At 29.5% G+C, this 20952-nt stretch overlaps 2 protein-coding genes and 1 long non-coding RNA gene across 4 annotated transcripts; 1 reads left to right on the forward strand and 2 right to left on the reverse strand.

Moving 5' to 3' along the window:
• Positions 1 to 2556: 2556 nt before the first annotated feature.
• Positions 2557 to 3685, reverse strand: LOC120073981. Of its 2 annotated transcripts, none has more exons than XR_005480854.1 (2): positions 3457 to 3685; positions 2557 to 3147 (listed from the first exon to the last, which is right to left on the reverse strand). It is a non-coding gene; the product is annotated as an uncharacterized LOC120073981 (long non-coding RNA). The 2 variants fall into 2 exon arrangements; XR_005480853.1 differs by having other exon boundaries at positions 2800 to 3174.
• An 11550-nt stretch (positions 3686 to 15235) lies between these two features.
• Positions 15236 to 17271, forward strand: LOC120074559 (cyclin-D3-3-like). The gene is made up of 4 exons (XM_039027717.1): positions 15236 to 15991; positions 16134 to 16335; positions 16455 to 16585; positions 16694 to 17271. The coding sequence occupies exons 1-4, from the start codon at positions 15485 to 15487 to the stop codon at positions 16877 to 16879; spliced, it is 1026 nt and encodes a 341-aa protein (XP_038883645.1). The 5' UTR covers positions 15236 to 15484; the 3' UTR covers positions 16880 to 17271.
• A 927-nt stretch (positions 17272 to 18198) lies between these two features.
• On the reverse strand, positions 18199 to 20473 carry LOC120074560 (ADP-ribosylation factor 2-like). Its single transcript, XM_039027718.1, has 6 exons — positions 20227 to 20473; positions 19670 to 19740; positions 19296 to 19415; positions 19080 to 19198; positions 18690 to 18771; positions 18199 to 18558 (listed from the first exon to the last, which is right to left on the reverse strand). Exons 1-6 carry the CDS (start codon positions 20372 to 20374, stop codon positions 18538 to 18540), a joined length of 561 nt encoding a protein of 186 aa, XP_038883646.1. The 5' UTR covers positions 20375 to 20473; the 3' UTR covers positions 18199 to 18537.
• Between the last annotated feature and the right edge of the window lie 479 nt (positions 20474 to 20952).

The following is a 20952-nucleotide window of genomic DNA, read 5'->3' on the forward strand; positions in this document are numbered from 1 at the left end:
ACATACTAGTTTAAGTTTCGAGGTCAATTGAGGATTTAAGATGGTACTGTAGCAGAAATGAAAGAGTATTAGTGATATATAATTAAATTTACCTTCACTAACGAGCTTAAGCTTTTAGGTCCATTGGTGATTTAAGAATAGATAAAAGTAAATTTAACATTATAAACTTGGTTGTCATTGATATGATAATTTTGTACAGCAGTTTATAAAATATATTGTTTATCACATGATTTTTTTATTTTTTTTAAAGAAAAGTTTCATAACATGATTAATTTAATCATTTACATAGACATATTAATCATCATTTTAAGGGCATGTCATTGTGAGCCACTTTTTTAGTTGATAACATGGGAAATATTCAAAATCCTTATCAAATTGTCAATACGCGAATAGTCATTTTTTTTAAGCTGCTTGCAGATGTATCACTTTGGCCCAATTTAATTGCACATATCGTAAAAACCTAAACAAATTGCAAATATAGCAAAAGTTGACTTCAGCCCACAGTAAAAGACTAAAAAGCCCACCAGTTTCTCTTCCTATTTTTTCGAAAAGCCATAACATCTTCTACGATTTTGCGGCCGATTTGTTTGGAAGATCCTAACATTTTCACGATCAATTCGAACTTCTTCCAGGTTTTTCTTCAAGTTTATTTCATGTCTTCCCATCCATCCATATGTTTCTTTTAGTTTCGAAAATCCAAACGTTTCCAAATCTATCAGTCGGCGATCTCCATCCATCAGTTACGACGTTTCCATTTTCTTTAACGTTACTGGCCACGAATTGAATACTTTTTTTCGTTAACGTTATTGGTCACGGATCGACCAGTTCGAACTTCTATCAGGTTGAAATCAGCCGCGAATCGCATTGAAAAGTGAGAAAATTAAGAAAAAAGTACAGTTTCATTGCTGTTTTCTGACTTGCTTATCGGAGGCTATCAATTATAAGTTTCTATTTTGAAGGATGTTAAAGATGTTGAATTTATTTTTCATGAAAAGTAAGTAAATGTATAGTTTTTTTTTCCTGGCTGATTAGAGTCTATCAATAGATTTAGATGATGTTAAATTTATTTTCATGAAAAGTAAGTAAATGTAAATGCTATTTTGTAGTATTGTTGATTCGAGTCTATTGATTATGGATTTCTATCACTAATAAGTTTAAAGTGGTTAGTTTGATTAATGAAGTATTTATTATTATTTTAACAAGTGGATAAGGAAAAGGTAATTATGGAAAGCAAGCCAACAAAAAAAAAAAAAAAGGTAAAAAGAATCTTAAAAGATCCGAAGATTGCAAGAAACCAAAAGAATGTAAAATACTATACTACCTTAATTTTGAGGATATTGTAGTATCAAAGAAAGATACCATAATCACAGTGTCATTACCTTGACATTACCTTCATATGTACTTAATTATGTCATATTAATATAGAAAATTGTTGAATCACATGTTGAATCATTATAAAATATGTGCTTTTGTTTCTATTGAGTAAAAGTTCTAAAGATTAACACTGGGTACTAAAGTCTATCGGTGATATAACTTTAAAATATTTTTTTTTGTTATTTATAACACAATTATTTATACATATATTTATTTTAATTTTATTTAATTCTATTTTTTTAATATTTATTCTTCAATCACTCTTAAAAAGTTTCTTTGCACTTTAGAAAAACAAATTTCACTAGAGCAATTAATCTTAATTCAATATATAAAAATAATTAAATTAGATTTTTACAAATTTACGTTTTGTTTCTTTTAAGAACGTAATTTTAAATAAATAACCCGATTAACCCGAACCAACCCAACCCAAATATTTCATAGTTGAGTTGGGTTAGATTTATTTTTTAATAAGGATTATTGAAGAAATTTATAACCCGAACAATTGGGTTAGGTCTAAAAAGTCTTTCAACTCAACCTATAAACACCCCTAATTTTTAATATAGAAAAATGTTGGATCATTGCAAATTATGTGTATTTGTGCTTTCTATTGAGAAAAAGTTATAAAAACTAAGCACTTGTTATTCTTCGATAGGTGTTGAAGTCTATATTATTGATGGATTTTACCAGTGACATTATTTTAGAATGATGCTACTTTCTTCATATGAGATTTTGTACTTTTAATATATAAAATATTTGGATTAATGCAAAATTATTTGTCTTTACAATTGTTATTCTTTAATGAGTACTCAAGTCTATCAGTGAGACTTTCCAATGATATTATTTCAAGATGCTACTTTCTTTATATGAACTTGATTTTGTATTTCCAATATAGGAAATGTTGGATCATTGCAAATTATCTTTGTACTTTGTATCGAGAAAAAATTCTAAAGACTCAACAAATGCTGTTCTTTAAAACATGTTGAAGTCTATCACTAATACAAGTTATTAGTGGCAGGCTTCACCGTAAAATCTATCACTAAAAAATGTCATCGGAGATAGACTTTGCAATAACATAACTTCATGTTGTAACTACTTTCTTTATAGCAATAACTCCAATCACCGATAGACTTCAAAATGTTCAAAATATATTAACAAAAAATGACTCGAGTTTGTATTAACTACTAACAAAAATGGAACAAAAATGTTTTATTTTTTGGTCAAAAGGATGGCATGGAAGCACATTCTAATTTTCATATTTCAAACCCTTTTAGATTCCCACCATACTGTAATATAATCTTAATGATTACATTATAGATTTTCTTTCTATTTCCTACAGTTTTTGCTCCATTAAAAACCAATATAATAAGTTTAATGTCTAATGAACAAGGTTTTCCAAATGCAACTAAAGCTAATACTAAGATAATGTTGAAGCAGAGCACAAAATGGTTCTTATAACTTCAGAAAGTTTCGAATCTTTTGCAAGTTCATACATAGCCCCATTCATACATACCATAGTAGTGGCTGAGGTTACAGAGGTTGTCTCCCAAAGCAACATGGCTATCTGATCCTCTGTAAGTGTTTTTGCTTCAGATAACAAGAAATCAGCATAGCAATTCGTTTTCTATCATAAATTCAAGCCAAGTCAAATAGAGCAGGTGAACAACCTCATTTCCATTTAAGAGAAGGAAGGAAAAACTACCTCTCCAGCTGCAATTCGTTTCTTCTGCTCCTCAATTAGGCTCTTCATTGTCATTCGCCAAGTCAAGCAGTACGCTAAAAACACAAATTAACTCGTGAAGCCTAAAAGGAAAAATCAAAGTAAACGAGGCTTGGTGAAATTATCAAATTGACTAATAACATCAACACACTTCAATTAAACAACAATGAAACCAACAAAGGCACAGATTAAATCAAATTTAAAAAGCATAGACGAAGCCAAACGCAAAACTGAGGAAGAATCGCGACCAAAAACGAAGGAAGAATGGCATGAGGAGACGATGAAACGAATTTGTAATAAGAAAATGAGAGAATGAGAAAGAAACTGAGAACAAATTCAAAAACTGAGATGAAATCTGATCATACCTCCAAAATCATCGAGCACGCGTTAGAAACGATGAGAGAGGCGTGCATTCTAAAACTAAGAAATGATCGCGAGCGAGAGAGAGGATGGATTTCAATTTTGTTTCTCTTACAAAATCATCGAAGCGTGAGGAACAATTAGAGAGTCGCCGACAGATTGCGTAAGAGGAGGGTTGAGAGGTTGGAGAAGATGAGAAAATCGCGTCAGATTTTTTCCACTTGAACAAGGGTATTTTAGGAATAAAAGAAAACGAATTAGGATATTGGGGAAGATTTGCTATTTTTGTAATTTGTTTGAAATTTTGCCATATTCTTAATTAATTACCCTAAAAAGACTGCCACTACCCTTACTCTAAATTCTATTTTATTCTCTAAACTTTGAAACTTGTTATATTTTAGTCCCTATCATTTAAATTATATTATTCAAAAGAAATTAAGTGCATTTTTTTATGACCATGCTCTAGATGTATTAAGCAAGATGAAGGTAGATTAAAATATCAACAACCAATATACCAAAATATTGAAAGACCAAAATTTTGAACTAAAAATGTATTTTAAATTATCCCATTTTGCCATATTCAAAATTAAAAACTCTAAGTTTTGAATTTATTTGATAGTCTAGTCATAAAAAATACAAATCTCTTTGTCATTTTATTCTAAATATTGTAGAAATTAAAATAAGTACTTTTTAAAAATTTAGAAAGAACCATTTTAAAAATTTAACAACTAAAATAAAATAATATTCAAAATTTAAAGATCAAAACATACCTTTTTTTTTAATTTAAAGATGAAAATAGAATATAGCTGGAAGTTAAAATACTATAGATTTGAACCGAAAAGAAAATAAAAAGGAGTTTGTTTTTTGGGAAGGTACAGGGAGGTAGGGTGCATAGTAGGGCAGAGGATTAGAGTTTAATGAGGAAATGTAAAGACATCAGAGAAAGCCGTACGCCGTCTGAGTTCAGCCGACAAGACGCCACATTTATTATGCAGATTTTTTTCCCTCTTTATCTAAGGACCCGTATCTCTTCCCTTCCTATTCCTCCCTTGACTGTCATTTTCCTTGTGAGTATTTTCATTATCTTTTTTTGGTGGTTTAAATTTAAAATCACTTTCATCTTCTTTAATTTTTAACTTTTTACATTAGTCAAACTAACACCTACGTCCTACTTTCAAAAGTACTATTTAATACTCGTGTAACTTTTGGTGGGTTTAAGAGATAATGGTTAAGTTACAAGCTAGCATCACGAGCTATTCTTCTACTCCAATAAATGGTTGGGACAAGAAACGGCTAGTAATCTTCAAATGCAACGTTCTCTTGCATTGTTATGGTAAAATTAACAAATCAGTAGGCTGGGTGGGTGTTAAAATAATGGATGTAGGAACTTTTAAGAGGTATTTGGAGCTCCAACTTAGAGTTAGGTTGAGTGGACTATTAATTTAGGGTGGGTGTTATAATAAATGGAGAATAATGATTATGAGCAACTTTCATCGGTCTCTCCTCTCCAATGTTTCCAATGACTTCTCTCACGAGTGACCAATTCCAATGAAAACCACGTTCAATGTCCAAATTCAACAACAATCACCTCCGCAATTAGCTTTGGTGACTCTCTTCAACAAACAATTTTGATGATCACCTTCGACAACCACGGATGCGACCAACTTAATGATCACTTGGGCAACTAACTCCAACGAAAACCACCTCCAACCCCCAAAATCGATTACATCCACCTTCAAAAGCTAGGTTCAACAAGTCCGGCGACTAGGGTTGGCAGGAATGAGGCGGGGCCAAGGATGCATTCCCCACTCCCATCTCCATGGGGATTTTTAATCCCCGTCCCCCATCCTCAATTTTAAATATAAATATAAATAAATGGGATACCTTCTCCATCCCTAGACCGAAAATTCGATTTGTGTCTTCGGTTTGATCCCATCTTCGGTCGAATCGGGGATTTTCGATCTAGATTGGGGTAGGTACTCACGTGGATTTTTGCCAACTCTACTGAAGACCACCTATTCAACCAATACCGACAATCAGTTCATTGTGCTTAATAGTCTTCTTCTGTAGTCATTTGAAATAATAGAATCACTTCAATAATGATAAATCAAACAAAATTATGAATAAAAACACTTATGAAATAAATTCGTATAACATTTTCAAGCATAAAAACCAAATGAAAACTAAACCAAAACTAGTGCATTAACTATAAGAAATAATGTATCACAAATGTAGGGAAATAATTGTTTTTCATGTTCTTATATATCATAGAGAATAATAAAATAAATTATAATACAAACAAAAATCTTAATAATAATACTCGTTTTAATTATTATGTAACAAATTACAAGTTTTAAGGGGTCAAATACTACAACTTTACAAATTTTGAGGTCCAAATTTAATAATGGTATATGTTTGAGTATTTTTTTTTTTAAATTTGAATACAAATACATGTTTTAATCAATTGATTAGGTATAAATTAAGAATTTATATGATTGACAAAATATAACATTTAAGGTATCATGTATAATAAAAAAAAACAATAGAAAAAACCTGAGCTCGAACTAAAATAATACGTATCTCAAAGCCTAGACTATTTTGGTTTGCACCATAAATACAAATTATTATATTTCTAATTATTTTAGTTTGGAGTCCGAATATTTATAGACTATAAGAGCCCATTTGATAACGTCTCTTTTTCATGTTTATGTTTCTCATTTTTATGAAACTAACTTGTTTGATAACTATTATTTGTTTCTTGTTTCTAAAATTTGAGAAACATTGCTAAAAATTGGGTTAAAATTGATCAGTTATGTTTCTATTTTATTTAAAGTTGTTTCTAAGATATATCAAATTGTAGACTTGGCTAGTTGGCAAGAAAACACGTCTTAAACACTTTTTAACTCTATGGTCTTATGATTAAATCTCAAACTTTTTTATTTTATTTTATTTCATTTTTTTCTATAGATTTTTTTTTATATATAATTATTTATTTATTTTCTTTATTCTTATTATTGTTTATATATATATATATGTGTTAATTTAATTTTGAATTTTGAATTCTCAAATATTTAGATTTATATACTATTTTGATTTTCAAATTTCAAATTTTCAATAGAGTTATTTTCAAATATAGGAAAATTAACCAAAATATTTACAAATATAACCAATTTAATTTTGAATTTTCAAATATTTAGATTTATATATTATTTTGATTTAGAAATTTTAAATTTTCTATAGGGTCGTCTTCAGATATAAGAAAATGAACCAAAATATATACAAATATAGCAAGATTTTACTGTCTATCTGCGATAGATCATGATAGACTAATATTTGTGTTTATCTGTGTCGTGTGCGGTAGATAATGTGATATTTTGCTATTATTTGTAAATATTTTTAGCAATTTTGTTGTTTAAAATAATTTCCCTTTTCAATCTGTATATATAAATATTTAAAATTTAAAATTTAAAATTTTTCAATATAAATGTTTAACTATTTTCTATTTTTTTTTCTTTCATATGAATCCAATTATAATTTTACAATATATAAATTTTGTCTACTGAGATATTCATTTAGGTTCATTTTAATATTTTTACAACCACGACATTTACGTAATAATATAATTGAGTTAGATTCGAGTCTACATCATTTAAAAATTAAAATAAATGACTTGAGTGAGAAATAATAGTGTAAATCAAATTTTAACAATATATGAATGATATAAACAATTGTATTATTATTATTAATTTTTGCCGGGACTTATGTGTATTTGATAATTATTTTTTATATTTTAATGGCTAAATTTTGTATTTCATATAATTAGATTATATTTAAACTATAAAATATGAAAGAAAAATGTAAATAAAAAAAATACAAGAAATAATAATAGTTATCAAACAAGTTTATGTTTTTTTTTTTTTTTAAGAAACAAACAGAAATAGTTATAAAACATATCCATATTTCTTATTCTAAAAAAAGAGAAAATAATGAATAAGAAACAAGAAATGGAAAACAAAAACGACATCAAACAAATCCTAAATAACCAATTTTATCTACGAAGAAAAAGAATGGAAGGAGGGAAAAGAAAATGCCAACTACGTCCTCCACGGCAATCGCATAGCCATTTCCTTAAGACCTCCCTATTTCATCCTATATTTCTCTCCATTCCTTACCCATATTTTTCTTGCCCACTCTACCTTTACCATTTTTGTTCTCTTTTTCTTGTCTCTTATCATCTTCCATTATTTTCCATCAATTAAATACTATTTATATCTATCTAGTGTTTCAACTTTTGAGTTAACGGGCTCTTTGACTTATTGATTTTTAGCTTTTCAAAGTTTCTAGCAAGTTTATAAACTTTTATTTTGTGTTTTATATGTCATTGGCCTGTACGACAATTTCTTAAACACAAAATTACAAGTCAGGGTATAAGTCGACATAAATTCAATTCTATATAAAATAGATTAATTGGTTTTTAAGTTTTTCGGAAGTCATATATTTGATTAGACTAGTAATTTGTCTTACCTTTGAAAAAAAATAGAGAATCCTCGATTTTAGTTGCAATAAAAATAAATAAAATTCACAACCTCAAGTCACGATACAATCAAAAGAGATGAAAAAATAATAACATACAAAACTACTTAAAGGCCCACACTTCTCCGTGAAAAATGTTCCAAACTTCAATTTATGTTGTAAAATTTTTATTTTCAAAATATTAAAAAATAATTTAGGAGTTGTTAGATAATAAACTATTAGAAAACAATAAAATAAAATCAGATCAAAAGAAATATATATACATAAAACAAAATTACGACTATAAAATTACTATATATAACGACTATAAAATACTATGAACTAGTAAATGAAAATAATGGTCATCAAAGTTGATCGTCTAGATGGACATCATCAAAGTTGATGATGGTGATGGTTGTCAAAGGCAATGATTTGCCAAGGTGTTTGTCAAAGATAGTTACAAGAAGTTCCACCAAAATAGGTCGTCAAAGGTGGCTGGCAAAGGACAGTGGTAGCCACTATAAAACAATGAAAGTGAGATAGATGACAAATAAAAACATTTTGGTAGTTTCAAGAATTATATAAATTAGAAAGAGATTAATCATTAAATACTCAATAGTCATTTTTCTAAAAAATAAACTTATTTTTTGAAAAGGTATTTTGAATTATTATTGCTAAATACTCAGTTTTTTTTTCTAATATTAAATATTAAAAAAACAAAACCAAACACATTTTTGTTATAGTGTTTAAGTTATTGTGTTGTGTTTGTGAATTAGGGGTATACATCAAACTGACCAAAACCGACTCGACCGATCAAAACCGACCAAATTAAGGTCGGTCGGTCGGGGCTGTCTCTTATACACATCTAGATGTGTATAAGAGACAGCCTAAACCCAAGCCTACTTTTTCAGTACTGATTTATTATTTTTTTATGTTGCCTAATTTTCAAACTCATTACATGATTTATTTAAATTTTTTTCATAAAAAAATGATTGATTAATTTTTTTTAATGTTAATTTTATTAACCTAACAATAACACATTATCAATTCATCTATCATTTTCATTCACCTTGACTTATTTTTTTTTTCGACTGATGTACACCCTTTTTTTTGTCGATTTTTCGGTGTCGGTTTTCTCCCCAAAACCAATATCGACCGACCGATGTACACCCCTATTGCGAATGACTTAATTATTCTCGATGTTGTTTTATAAAAATTGTGTGAGAAGGAAGGTCAGATGTCAAAATTACACATTATCGTGGGAACGTTGACTTTTGACGTGAGTACATACGCCTATTAAGAAGAGAGAGACATGTGGTTTTGGTTACATTAGATTGTGAATGTAACACTTAGCAAATATTATGTTTTAATTTATAGTTATTTTAATAATTAAGGTATTGTTCGGTAACTATTTGATTTGTTGTTTTTGAAAATTGAGTCTATAGACATTATTTTCATTTTCAAATTTATTCACTTGTTATCTATTTTTCATTAATTATTTAAAAACCTAAGCCAATTTTTATAAACTAAAAAAAATAGATTTAAAAACTTATTTTTATTTATTGAATTTGGCTAAGAATTCAACAATTATACTAAAAATATATAAAAATCATTGTAAATAATAAGGAAAAAATATACTTAATTTCAAAAAAAGAAAAACGAAATGGTTACTATATAGGATCTAAACATTTAGACAATCATCATTCTTTTCATATTATTGTTTTTTCCCATTAATTAAGAAAATTGTATTATCTCATAAATAAGATTTTAACAAAAGAAAAATCAATAACAGATTTGATAACTTTTTCGTTTTATGTTTACTATTTTTTATTTATTTATTTATGTTTTTTAAAATTGGAAACATGAATATGTTTGGCAACTATTTTTCTACACAATAAACATAAGCATAAATTTGCTTGATTATTATTTATTGTATTTTCTCTCTTAAACTAAAAAAATTGGAAACTAAGAGTTGGATAAATTTTTTTTGCCCTTTTTCTTCTCACTGTGAATAAATATATCCATAATGGACGAAGTTTTAATTTAAGGAACGTTTGAGGCAAGAAGTCAGTTATCCTAATTATTACAGTTAGATTATAATAACTTATGTTTGGGATGTAGATTATTTTAGCTTGAGTTATAATAGTATGCGTTTAAGGTGTAAATTATTTTAGTATGAGAAGGAAATAGTAAACATTGTATCAAATAATAAAAAAAATGACAAATATAAAATAATAAAAACGGTAGCATATAGTAAACACTATAAGTGTTAACAGTAGCTAATTAAGAGTTTTAAAATAGTATTTACTATAATGGTTATTATAGTCTTAGGATAATTCTTCCCTAAATACCGCCTCCATAAAGTTCAAAGACCACACTTAATTTGATGTATATTTTTTTTTTGTATATTTAAATTTATTTTTTTTTAGTACAATTTGAATCTAGTTTTATTATCATACACTTTTAAAAGTAATAAAATAATGATGAAAATTAATTTTAAGAAAATTTTGTCACGTGATAACTTCATGATTGAATATTTGAGAGGGGTGTTCGAAAAATGGTGCACCTCATGATGCACTAAAGATTTTTCCAAAAAAAAAAAAACATTAAACATTCATGCAAACCTTTTCAATCACACCATTGTGCTTCATTTTTAGGAGTTATGGTTATAGTTAGGTTCAGTAGTGAGCCGATGGGTTGGAGAATTTTAGACTCGCAGTTTTTCCAAAATGGTGTAACTTGTAAACTAATAGTCAGGAATTTATTTTCTTATAAATAAAGATACTAAATTATATACAAACAAATCATAGCATTGAGATTTATTTTAAGGGAATTTTCAAAAACAGACAAATAAGAAAAATCATTTACACAGAATAACAAATTTTAATATTTTTTGATAGAGACGAATAGAAATCTATCGGTGTTAGAAACTTTCATTGATACTAATGTTGATAAAAATATATCGTTGTCTATCAGTATTTTTTTGCTATTTCTATAAATAGTTTGACATATTTTCACGATAGAAGTCTATTTATGTTTACCAATGTTTTTTTTATTATTTTTATAAATAATTTGACATTTTTTCTATCGGTGAAAATTTTATTTTCAAGAACGTTAAATTTTTTGGATTTTAAATTTTTTCAAAATAACTTTCATATCATTTTTTTCCTCAAAAAGTAAAGACGAAAAAATGACATGACACGTTTAAAAAAAAAAAAAAAAAAAAAAAAAAAAAAAAAAAAAAAAAAAAACTGTAACATGTAAAAAAATAAAAAAAGGCACATTTTAAGGAAATACTGCAACATAGTTTGGTGTGTGTAGTGTTGGCCACATTTAAGTAAAATATGTTTTCCATTTCTTTCCCTCATAATTAAGAGGTCGTTTGGGGATCGAATGGAATGTGTTTAGATTGTAATGTAATCAAAAAACCAATGTTTGAATTAAACGTTTTGGGTTCGATTTGTAATATTTAATTCATTTCATTTCGATAGTTTTTAATTTAATTTTCTTTCCTACCATTTTTATGTTTCACAATTCTTGTTCCGTCTTCGAATCCTCACATATTCTAATACTTCTCTGATTTTCGGTAATGATTATATTTCAATTTCCTAAACTGCTACTAAATTTGTTTGGGAATTTTTTTTAAAAAGTAGTAGGTAGATGAAAAAGAATGAACAAAATTTGTAAAGTAAATTGACAAAAATTCGTGTTAGAAAATGGACGAGAGAGGAAAAAAGAATATACAACTAAAATAAACTAAAGATAATGGAAACCTGAGTATCATTTTTTTCCCTGAACAAATTCCTACATTTGATTATAAAAATTGTCATCCTCATTAGTCAGTTTTTTTCTTTGTTTTTCTTCTTAACTTCCATTGACCAACCCTTTCAATTAACTTTTCTATCCCATGATTTTTCTCTTTTTAATTTACTTATGCCATGAAGTTCTCTCTTTTAACCTTTTCTTTCCATTCGACTTTTAAAGTGCTTTATTTTATTATTATTATTATTTTTTTTCATATACATAGAGATTGTTTGACTTCTACGATCTGCTTTGAATACTTTATTTTTCAAATATGTCTTCACTAATCGAGATATCCATAAATAATTAATGGTATGTTTGAAATCTCACGATTTTAAGGGACTTCTAGATATAACTAATTTTAAATGGCTTATGTGATTTATTATGGCAAGAAAGATAATGACTTTAAAAACCGGATTGATTTGAAATATTGAGTTTACTTTAAAAAAAAATGGGACTAAAATGGTTGGATTTCATAAGATTTATAAGTAGACTACTACTTTAACTTTGCTGTGTTATGGTTTTCAATTAACAAATCATAGTTAAGAGTTCATATTAGTAAAATTTTAATTTTCTTTTCTTTCTCAGCCACGAACTAAACATATAATTTTAAATATATTCATTTAAAAAAATTTCATTTCAAATAAAGTAATTAATTTAAAATAATTTCTCAAACTTCAAATCATAACCTCTTAAATTATAGCTTAAAAGTGTCTTGAATCTAAATCGAAGGTAACTATAAACGGCTAAGTATGTCAATGAGAGGAGGGCAATGGTCGTCTTGAGAATGAGAGGGAAATTGTTCGACTTTTCAAAAACCAATTTTCATGACATAAATATGTGAGCCGTGGACAATGGCCACAAGTATCACTATTTTTGCAAAATATTTCTGGTAGAGAATCTATATTTTGTTTTATGTTTTTTAAATTTATTGAGTTCGGTAAATATTTGACATATCATTTGAATTTTGTTTTTGAACAATATTTTCAAATTTTGTATTCAAAAACCATGCAGATTCTATAAAACTATATTAACTAAAGATAAGAAGAGGGGAAAATATTTTTTTGGTCACTAAGTTTTGGGACTAGTTTCCATTCAGTCCTACTTTTCAAAATGTCACATTTAATTACTAAATTTTGTTCGGTTTCAAATGTTACAAGTTTACCCTTGATTTGAGTAATTTTTCAATCTGATTATTAAGTTTCAAAATTTACACTTTTAATCCTGATTTTTCTCCAAATATCAATTTTTCGCCTTTAGTGTTAATGGTTGTTAATTAATTTATAATAATATAATTAATTAAGTTTCACTATTTTTCATCACAATTAAAATTAAATCTAAAATTTTGATTCATAACTAATTTACATTAATTAATAGACATCAACATCAATAACTGAAAGTGGGTATTTAATAAAAAAAAAAACAGAGATTAAAAGTGTAAAATTTTGAAAACTAAGGGCCACATTGAAACAAAACTTAAATCTTAAGGGTAAAATTGTAATATTTTGAAACTTATGAATTAAATTAAAATCGAACGCAAAATTTAAGGACGAGATGTGTAACATTTTAAAACCTATAAACCAAATAAAAACTAAACTCAAAACATAGGGACTAAAAATGTATTTTTTCCTCAAAACATCTCGAAATAAAATATGTATGTTATAAACTCAATATTTTTTTTTCAAAAATATAATATGTATTATGTAATGTATTAATGATATAATATTACAAAATAATAATTGTTTTTTTTTACATAAATATATTCATACATTAATTAACAATAGTATATTGTCAACTAATATGAGTTATGGTTTATTATATATAATATCAAACACATTTTAAATCATCTTTTAAATTGAAATCAAAATTTTGAATCTACAATTAAACACACATTTGAAAACACAATTGAATTTCTCGTTTTCAGACTTAAACTCTATGAAAACAGACTCTAATATTTCCATTACAAATAGTTTCAAATATTTTACAATTATTATCCCTAATATGTTTACAATTATTATGAAGTTGATTTCAAGTATACTCTAAATTTAAAAAAATATATATTTTAACTTTCAAAATTAATCAATTTTTTATGCCCTTTTCAAAACACTCTCGAAGGTCTTAGTTATTAAACCCATGGAAATAAAAATTTGTATTTTTCGTGTATTGCTTGAATGAATAAGTCTAAATATATACGGAAATAAAATTTGGAAGTTGGAGCGAAAAAATTCATAAACGAAAGAACATGAAAGGGAACGTGAGGTCGAAATAAAAAAACGACAAGAAATATAGTTCATGTATGTGCCATGCGGTTCAATATATTGACTTGTTTCCATGTATCTGTCCAAATTTGTTCACATAACTCTACACAAAACCTTTCTATTTATGAACTTAACGACTTCGTTAAAAATCAAAGCATTTTTTTTTTAAAAAAAAAAAACTTCGAATGTATAATTGGAGCGAACCTATAGTTTAAGAGTATATTTGACCATTTAATGAGAAAAGTATCTTTTTGGATTCTCGATTTTAGGTTTAGTTTTCATTTGGTCTATAGATTATAAAATATTATCCATTTAATTTTTAAATTTTTTAGTTTAATTTCAATTTAGTTAATATATTTCAAAATATTACAATTTTGATTCACGAGATTTGGGTTTTGTTACAATTTGATCTTTAAATTACAAGGTTTACATTTTAACTTAATTTTTCATTAAATACTCATTTTTAGTCATTAGCGTTAAAGTCTATTAATTAATTAAAAATAATTATTAAGTATACTGTTAATCTTTTTATTTGATTGGTTACCCATTTGGGCATTATGAACTATGTGGTAAGTAAAACATAAACTTAATTAATTACATTAATTTAAATTAATTACATTAATTTAAATTAATTAATTGACATTAACTAAAATTGAAAATGAGTATTTAAAGAAAAATCAATATTAAAAATGTAAAATTTGAAAATTAGAGGTCTTATTGAAACAAAAGTTAAATCTCAAAAGTAGAATCACAATCGTTTGAAACCTAAAACTAACTTGAAATTAAGAATTAAATGGAATATTTTAAAATCAAACTGAAATTAAACCGAAAAGTTGGGGAAAAAAAACAATTTCCCCCCATAATTTAACGAAGAAATTCTTTAGGGTGGGAAGCCAATTGTGTTAAAGCTTTTAAAAATTCAATTTTTTTCTGAGAGAGTATATATATATATAAATACGAAGAAAAAAATGAGAAAGAAAAAGAGTTAAAAAGGAAAATAAAGAAAAATGCGAGGCATCCTTGGGGTCACTCGAGTACTGTGCAGTCTACCGTTACGTTTCATTATCCGCGCCAAACTCCAAAAAGTCTTTTCTTTGTTTTTTTTTTTGCCTTCTCTTATTTTATAAATCTAAAAAGAGTTTTCGAGGAAACCCAAAGCCAAAATCTCCAATGAAACTCCACAAAATAAAATAAAATAAAATAATAATAAAAAAAGAAAGTGAAAAGACGACAGGCGTGCAACCTTCTCGGCATAAAACCTCTTTGTTTCTTAGCTTCATTCTGGGAATTGTCTCTCTTCCTCTTTCCTCTCTCCTCCTCTTCTGCTCCTTCTATCAATCTTTTCCCTGTAACGGATACGCCTCCTCCTATGGATATCCCTTTGACCACTCCCCTTTTCTCCTTTCCTCTTCACATTCTCCATTTCAAATGAACCTACCCCTTTTCCCCTTTTTCCAACTCCATGGCTCTCCATGACGAACCCCAAGTTCAGGACATTCAAACCCACTCCTTTCTTCTCGATGCTCTTTTCTGTGAAGAACTCTGTTGCGACGAGGATTTGCCTGCTAATGGCTCTGATGAAGACACTCAATACTGGGAAACTCTGAGAAAAGACCAGCCTTTTTTCGATTTCAATTTGGTGGAAAGCGACCCACTTTGGGCTGATAACCAGCTCCACTCTCTGATTTCAAAAGAAGAGCAAACCCAAGTTTGTTATGCTTCTATGAGCTCCGATGACTATCTAATTGAAGCTCGGAATGAGGCGTTGTCCTGGATTTTTAGAGTCAAACACCACTACGCTTTCTCTGCTTTGACTTCTCTTCTTGCTGTCAACTACTTTGATAGATTCGTTTCCAATGTGAGGTTTCAGAGGGACAAACCATGGATGAGTCAGCTTGCAGCTGTTGCTTGCCTCTCGCTGGCTGCCAAGGTGGAAGAGACCCACGTTCCCCTTCTTCTCGACCTTCAAGTATGTATGAATCCTTCAGTTATAAATCTCACCTTCCAAGTATTTGATAAAATGCTGCAGTGAAATTAATTTCTTCTTCATTTGCTCTGTGAAGTGTAAACCCATTTTAAAACTTGGCATTGTTTTTGTTATTATGTTTTAGGTGGTGGAATCCAAGTTTGTATTTGAAGCCAAGACCATCCAAAGAATGGAGCTACTGGTGTTGTCAGCCCTTCAATGGAAGATGCATCCAGTAACCCCCATTTCCTTCTTTCATCATATTATCAGGAGGTTGCCTTTGAAGAACGATATGCTTTGGGAACTTCTTGGGAGGTTTCAGAAGCATCTTCTTTCTATCATAGCTGGTAAATGGCTAAATGTATCTTATTATTAATGCTTATTTCTTTGATTATTTAAGCTAGCACAGAAATGTTCCATGATGAAATGGTTGGGTTCTTAATATCATTAGTTTTTTCAATACCAGATCATAGATTCTTGTGCTACCTGCCTTCTGTCTTGGCGACTGCAACAATATTGTATATCATTAGAGAGATTGCCCCATACAATTTCTTGGAGTACCAGAATGAGTTTCTCAGTGTACTTAAAATTAATAAGGTATTGAAGAATGTCTGAAAGTTTTGTATTCTCTGTATTTTAAATTGTGTTTATACTGTAGTCTATTGCCAAATTCTTGACAGCTGAAACTTGTTGATATTTTTACAGAATCACCTAGATGAATGCTATAAATGCATCCTTGATTCTCTGGGCAGCCATGACAGCTCACAAAATCTAAGTAACAGAAGCAAACAAATGTGCGGACCAGGCAGCCCTTGCGATGTAATGGATGGATACTTCATCTCCGATTCCTCGAATGATTCATGGCCAATGGTACCATCTATCTCACCCTAGCCTGAAACTCATTGTCGAGAGATCAATCCATCTGCCTTCGCAATTGTGCTACGTTTAGCCGTATCACTCTTGACTTTCCTACTTCCTATCGTTTTAGGACTCTCTTCACGTACAGTAACTGTATCCTCACATGCATTTTGTAATATGATATCCAATGTTGTTTGTGGCCAACAGCCCTTGGGAAGTAAACTAATGAGACTAGGAATCAATGCTCTGAAGAAGCTTATTAATTCTTTCACTGGTGAGAGGGGAGAAAAAAGTGGGGGCGTTGGAGAATGGAAGAGACCTTGGTTGGCTTTCTATGTTGAGTTATGAATAGTTTTTTCATGTACTCCATCTGAGATAGATGTAGTACTTCAATTCGATATGATATTATTCTAAATTCGAATCCAGTTTTCTTTTCCACTCCTTCCTAGATTTGGATTTTTGCTACTTGTAATCTTTTGATCGATCCGAATGCTTCTATATTTTATTTTTAGTTTCATATTATAAGTACAATTCGGACTCTAATGTTAATTATATTGTTAAATAATCAGTGAAAAGTAAACGATAACATTACATGATATCCCAATCCTTGCATATATGAACATCTAACGTGGTATCAAGTAGATACATTAGAAAAGGAAGTTCAGAACTGAAATTATGAACTTATTGAGGCCTCACCTATTCGATCTCACATTTACTTTTTAAAATTGCAGCCCAAGTGTAAAAGGATATAACTGTTGACTGTTGTAGGACTGGCTAGAAAGGATGTTTGGTTCTCCAATAAACAGTTGGATGACAGTGAAGCTTCATGGAGTCAAAATCATGCTGTAAAAACTGACAGCTCAAACTTGACTGCACAGTTGGCATTCTTCAAAGCAGTAAATCCAAAGGTTGGTCTGCACGTTTTGGATTCATAGGCATGGTAAAATGGGAATCAAAACCACAGCAGAAAATAGGAACAGGAATTGAGAATTGAATTTTGTCAAACAAATAGCATAAACCTTGGAAATTTTTGTTGTGTCATCTGCATATGCCTTCAAAGAGTACCTATCTGTTTGCAAAACCAATAACCATGACCAAAGTCCCATAATTGAAGGAAACCTTGAACTTTATGGGGGCCTTTTTAGTACAAGGCAAATTCATTTTTTTTTTCTCTTTGTTGAGTTTGGCAACTGTCTAGATGACAACCGATATTTCATTGTTTCAATGTTTCTATTTTGGGTCTAAATTATTCACTTTTTGTTAGTCATTGCTTACTCTGGACCCCATTCATTTTGGCATAGTTATGTTGATTGAGTTTCCCATGATGGCTCATAAGATTAATGACAATATTCTTCCAAGAATACATGGGGCACCAACCTCGGGGATAAGAAACAACAACAAAACCCTTAACAGTGGAAGAGTACAAAAGGGTGGACAAGGAATCCTCCCAAGATAATGAAGATCACAGAAAACTCTCTGATCAATGGCAATGGATTTTAACGTTACAACAAGATTTACGCATACGAACCACATTTATTTGTGCTTTTGTACATATTTTTCTTGGATCTCAAACCAAAACTTTACACAAAAACATGAGAGCTCAAACACTGCAGATCAGAGTGCACAGGTATCAGTTACATATTTAGGTTTCCTTCTGGCTTCACTTAAAGAGCTTTCCCCCAAGATGTTTATCAAAACAACTGAGATTGGGCCTGCAAGAATGGGTACAAAACAACCCGTTAGTTTTGAGTGCAAATATTCTGTTTTTTCAGTCCAGTCCAACTAAGCACCCCATTATGCTTTAGGGGAAACATAGAGGAAGCCTTAAAGCTCTGGGACTTGCCTTGTTTGAGATATTGCTAGACAGCCAGTCAAGACCTTCATACAGTCCTTGGCCTGAAGTGGCACAAGTAGCCTGGATGTACCTGCATCACTCATCTCTATGTTTCAATAATATTCAAAATGGAAAAAAAAGGGTCTATCTAAGTCTTTTGATGTGGTCTATTTTGACCGAATATGAAATATCAGTGGTATTTCATATATGGATTGAATAAGATAATACTGAAGTTACAAAACCAACCATATAAGAAAGTAAGAAGAAACTCTTTCCACATTGGCTATAGTTAAGTTCTCGTTGGAAATATTGTTGAGGTGCCATCGTAGGGAATAAAGTCATGGAAAGATTATAAATATGGGAGACTAGCTATGTGATTCTAGAGAGAGATATATATACCAGCGACGATGTCGGAGCGAGTGAAGACCGAGTTTATCAGTGATTTCGGCAACAGTCATAGCATTTGGAAGGTCTTGCTTGTTAGCAAACACGAGCACAGTTGCATCAACCAGTTCATGCTTGAATGAGAAGAAAAAGAAAAATGAAGTGTAAAAGGCAAGAGAAACAGAGAAACGTGAGGGAGCATGAAAAAAAGTAGCATAAAGAATTAAGCACCTCACTGAGCATCCTATGAAGCTCATCCCTAGCTTCTGATATCCTTTCTTTGTCATTGCTGTCCACCACAAAGATAAGACCTTGTGTGTTCTGAAAATAGTGCCTCCATAGAGGTCTAATCTGCATATCATCAACAACAAAGTAATGAATCAAGCAAAATACTTGAATGCATTCTGGACTGTACCTATCTTTGTGCAGTTCACTCAATAATTTAATTACAATTTACCACATGACAAACTTTTTTCTTTAACTTTAAATATTTTGAATGTTTTTTTTTTCTATGTGATATAGGGAAAACCTCTTTATTGGATTGACTGTTAGAATACATATAGACTATAGAGCGTGTTTCTCAAATGATCAAATGAAGAAAATACCTTGTCTTGGCCTCCAACATCCCACACTGTAAAGCTAACATTCTTGTACTCAACCGTTTCCACATTAAAACCTGATCGACGAAAAAAAAGGATTAACAAAAATATGTTAAATTCAATCTAGTTTAACTTTAATTGACATGTACTACCTCTCTTGAGGTTGGATGTTTAAACTTACATACCCACTAAAAAAGGAGTGTTCTAAATTGCTTTTACTTGTAGCAAAATTGCTTTTAAATGGTTAAGGGCATTTCTTGACAAACAATTTAATTCCTAAATTACATTAAAAGGCACAAAGCAATCGTCAACTATTTAAAACATAGATATAACAATTCAAGAACATTTGTTTTAGAACATCGAGCGTTGATCATACATTTTTCAAATTAGACACACGAAAAAGCAGAAATTTGTAGTACCAAACTGTTATCAATTACAAGAACACCTAATCATTACATATAAAAACAGATGATGTCTCCCTAAACATGGGGAAGAACAAAAGTAAAACAACAGAGAAATATGTAGGCACCAAAACCCAAAGGGTTTTAGAAAAACGCAGATACCTATGGTGGGTATGGTGGTGACAATCTCTCCAAGCTTCAACTTATACAGAATAGTTGTTTTTCCAGCAGCATCAAGACCCACCATTAAAATCCTCATTTCCTTCTTTGCAAACAGCATCCTCACAAACCGAGATATCGCCACTCCCATGGCTGCAAAAATCAGGATTTCAAACCACAAAACCAACTGATCGATATGAATTACTTTGGACGAATTCTTGTGCTTGGCTGTAGCGTTAAGGGAGCATTACAAAAGATGATAGATAAATAAAAGGCATCAGATTAAAAGGGGAAGGAATTCGATTCTGATAAGACTTCAGGAATAAAGGGACTGAGTTTTGCATTAATATTATTTTGTGGGCTTACAATAGGCCATTTGCTTGTGGGAGATTCTTCAATTGCCAACCAAGTAATAGCAATGGATCTCAAACGTACGAAGTATTCTAAAAATTTTAGTGCTGCTTTTTAAAGCTATTTTTATCACATTTTTTATGATAGATAGTAGTACAGTTGGAATGAAAACCAACAAAAGCAATCAAACTAAATAGCTTTAGTCAGTTTTAACTTTCAACTATAATTAATGGTCAAAGTTGATAAATTTATATTATCGATTCCAATTTATTTGACTCTAGTTTTCCCCTCAATTTCGTTGGTCATAGCTTAAGAAAACCAAAAGAAATAAAAGCATGATGATGACAGAATGGGGGAGAGTAGAACAAGAGATCACAA

Source organism: Benincasa hispida, chromosome 3, assembly GCF_009727055.1.
Source record: "Benincasa hispida cultivar B227 chromosome 3, ASM972705v1, whole genome shotgun sequence".
Lineage (NCBI taxonomy): Eukaryota > Viridiplantae > Streptophyta > Magnoliopsida > Cucurbitales > Cucurbitaceae > Benincasa > Benincasa hispida.

What these genes read in the sequence shown, in the direction of transcription:
- LOC120074560 (XM_039027718.1), bottom strand. Translation starts at nt 20,374, where the DNA reads ATGGGAGTGGCGATATCTCGGTTTGTGAGGATGCTGTTTGCAAAGAAG. An exon ending in TTCATAGGATGCTCAGTGAG is followed by an intron (nt 19,199 to 19,295) that starts GTGCTTAATTCT and finishes TTCTCATTCAAG; the next exon opens with CATGAACTGGTTGATGCAAC. An exon ending in CTAGCAATATCTCAAACAAG is followed by an intron (nt 18,559 to 18,689) that starts GCAAGTCCCAGA and finishes CCATTCTTGCAG; the next exon opens with GCCCAATCTCAGTTGTTTTG.
- LOC120074559 (XM_039027717.1), top strand. Translation starts at nt 15,485, where the DNA reads ATGGCTCTCCATGACGAACCCCAAGTTCAGGACATTCAAACCCACTCC. An exon ending in CCCTTCTTCTCGACCTTCAA is followed by an intron (nt 15,992 to 16,133) that starts GTATGTATGAAT and finishes ATTATGTTTTAG; the next exon opens with GTGGTGGAATCCAAGTTTGT. An exon ending in GTGTACTTAAAATTAATAAG is followed by an intron (nt 16,586 to 16,693) that starts GTATTGAAGAAT and finishes ATATTTTTACAG; the next exon opens with AATCACCTAGATGAATGCTA.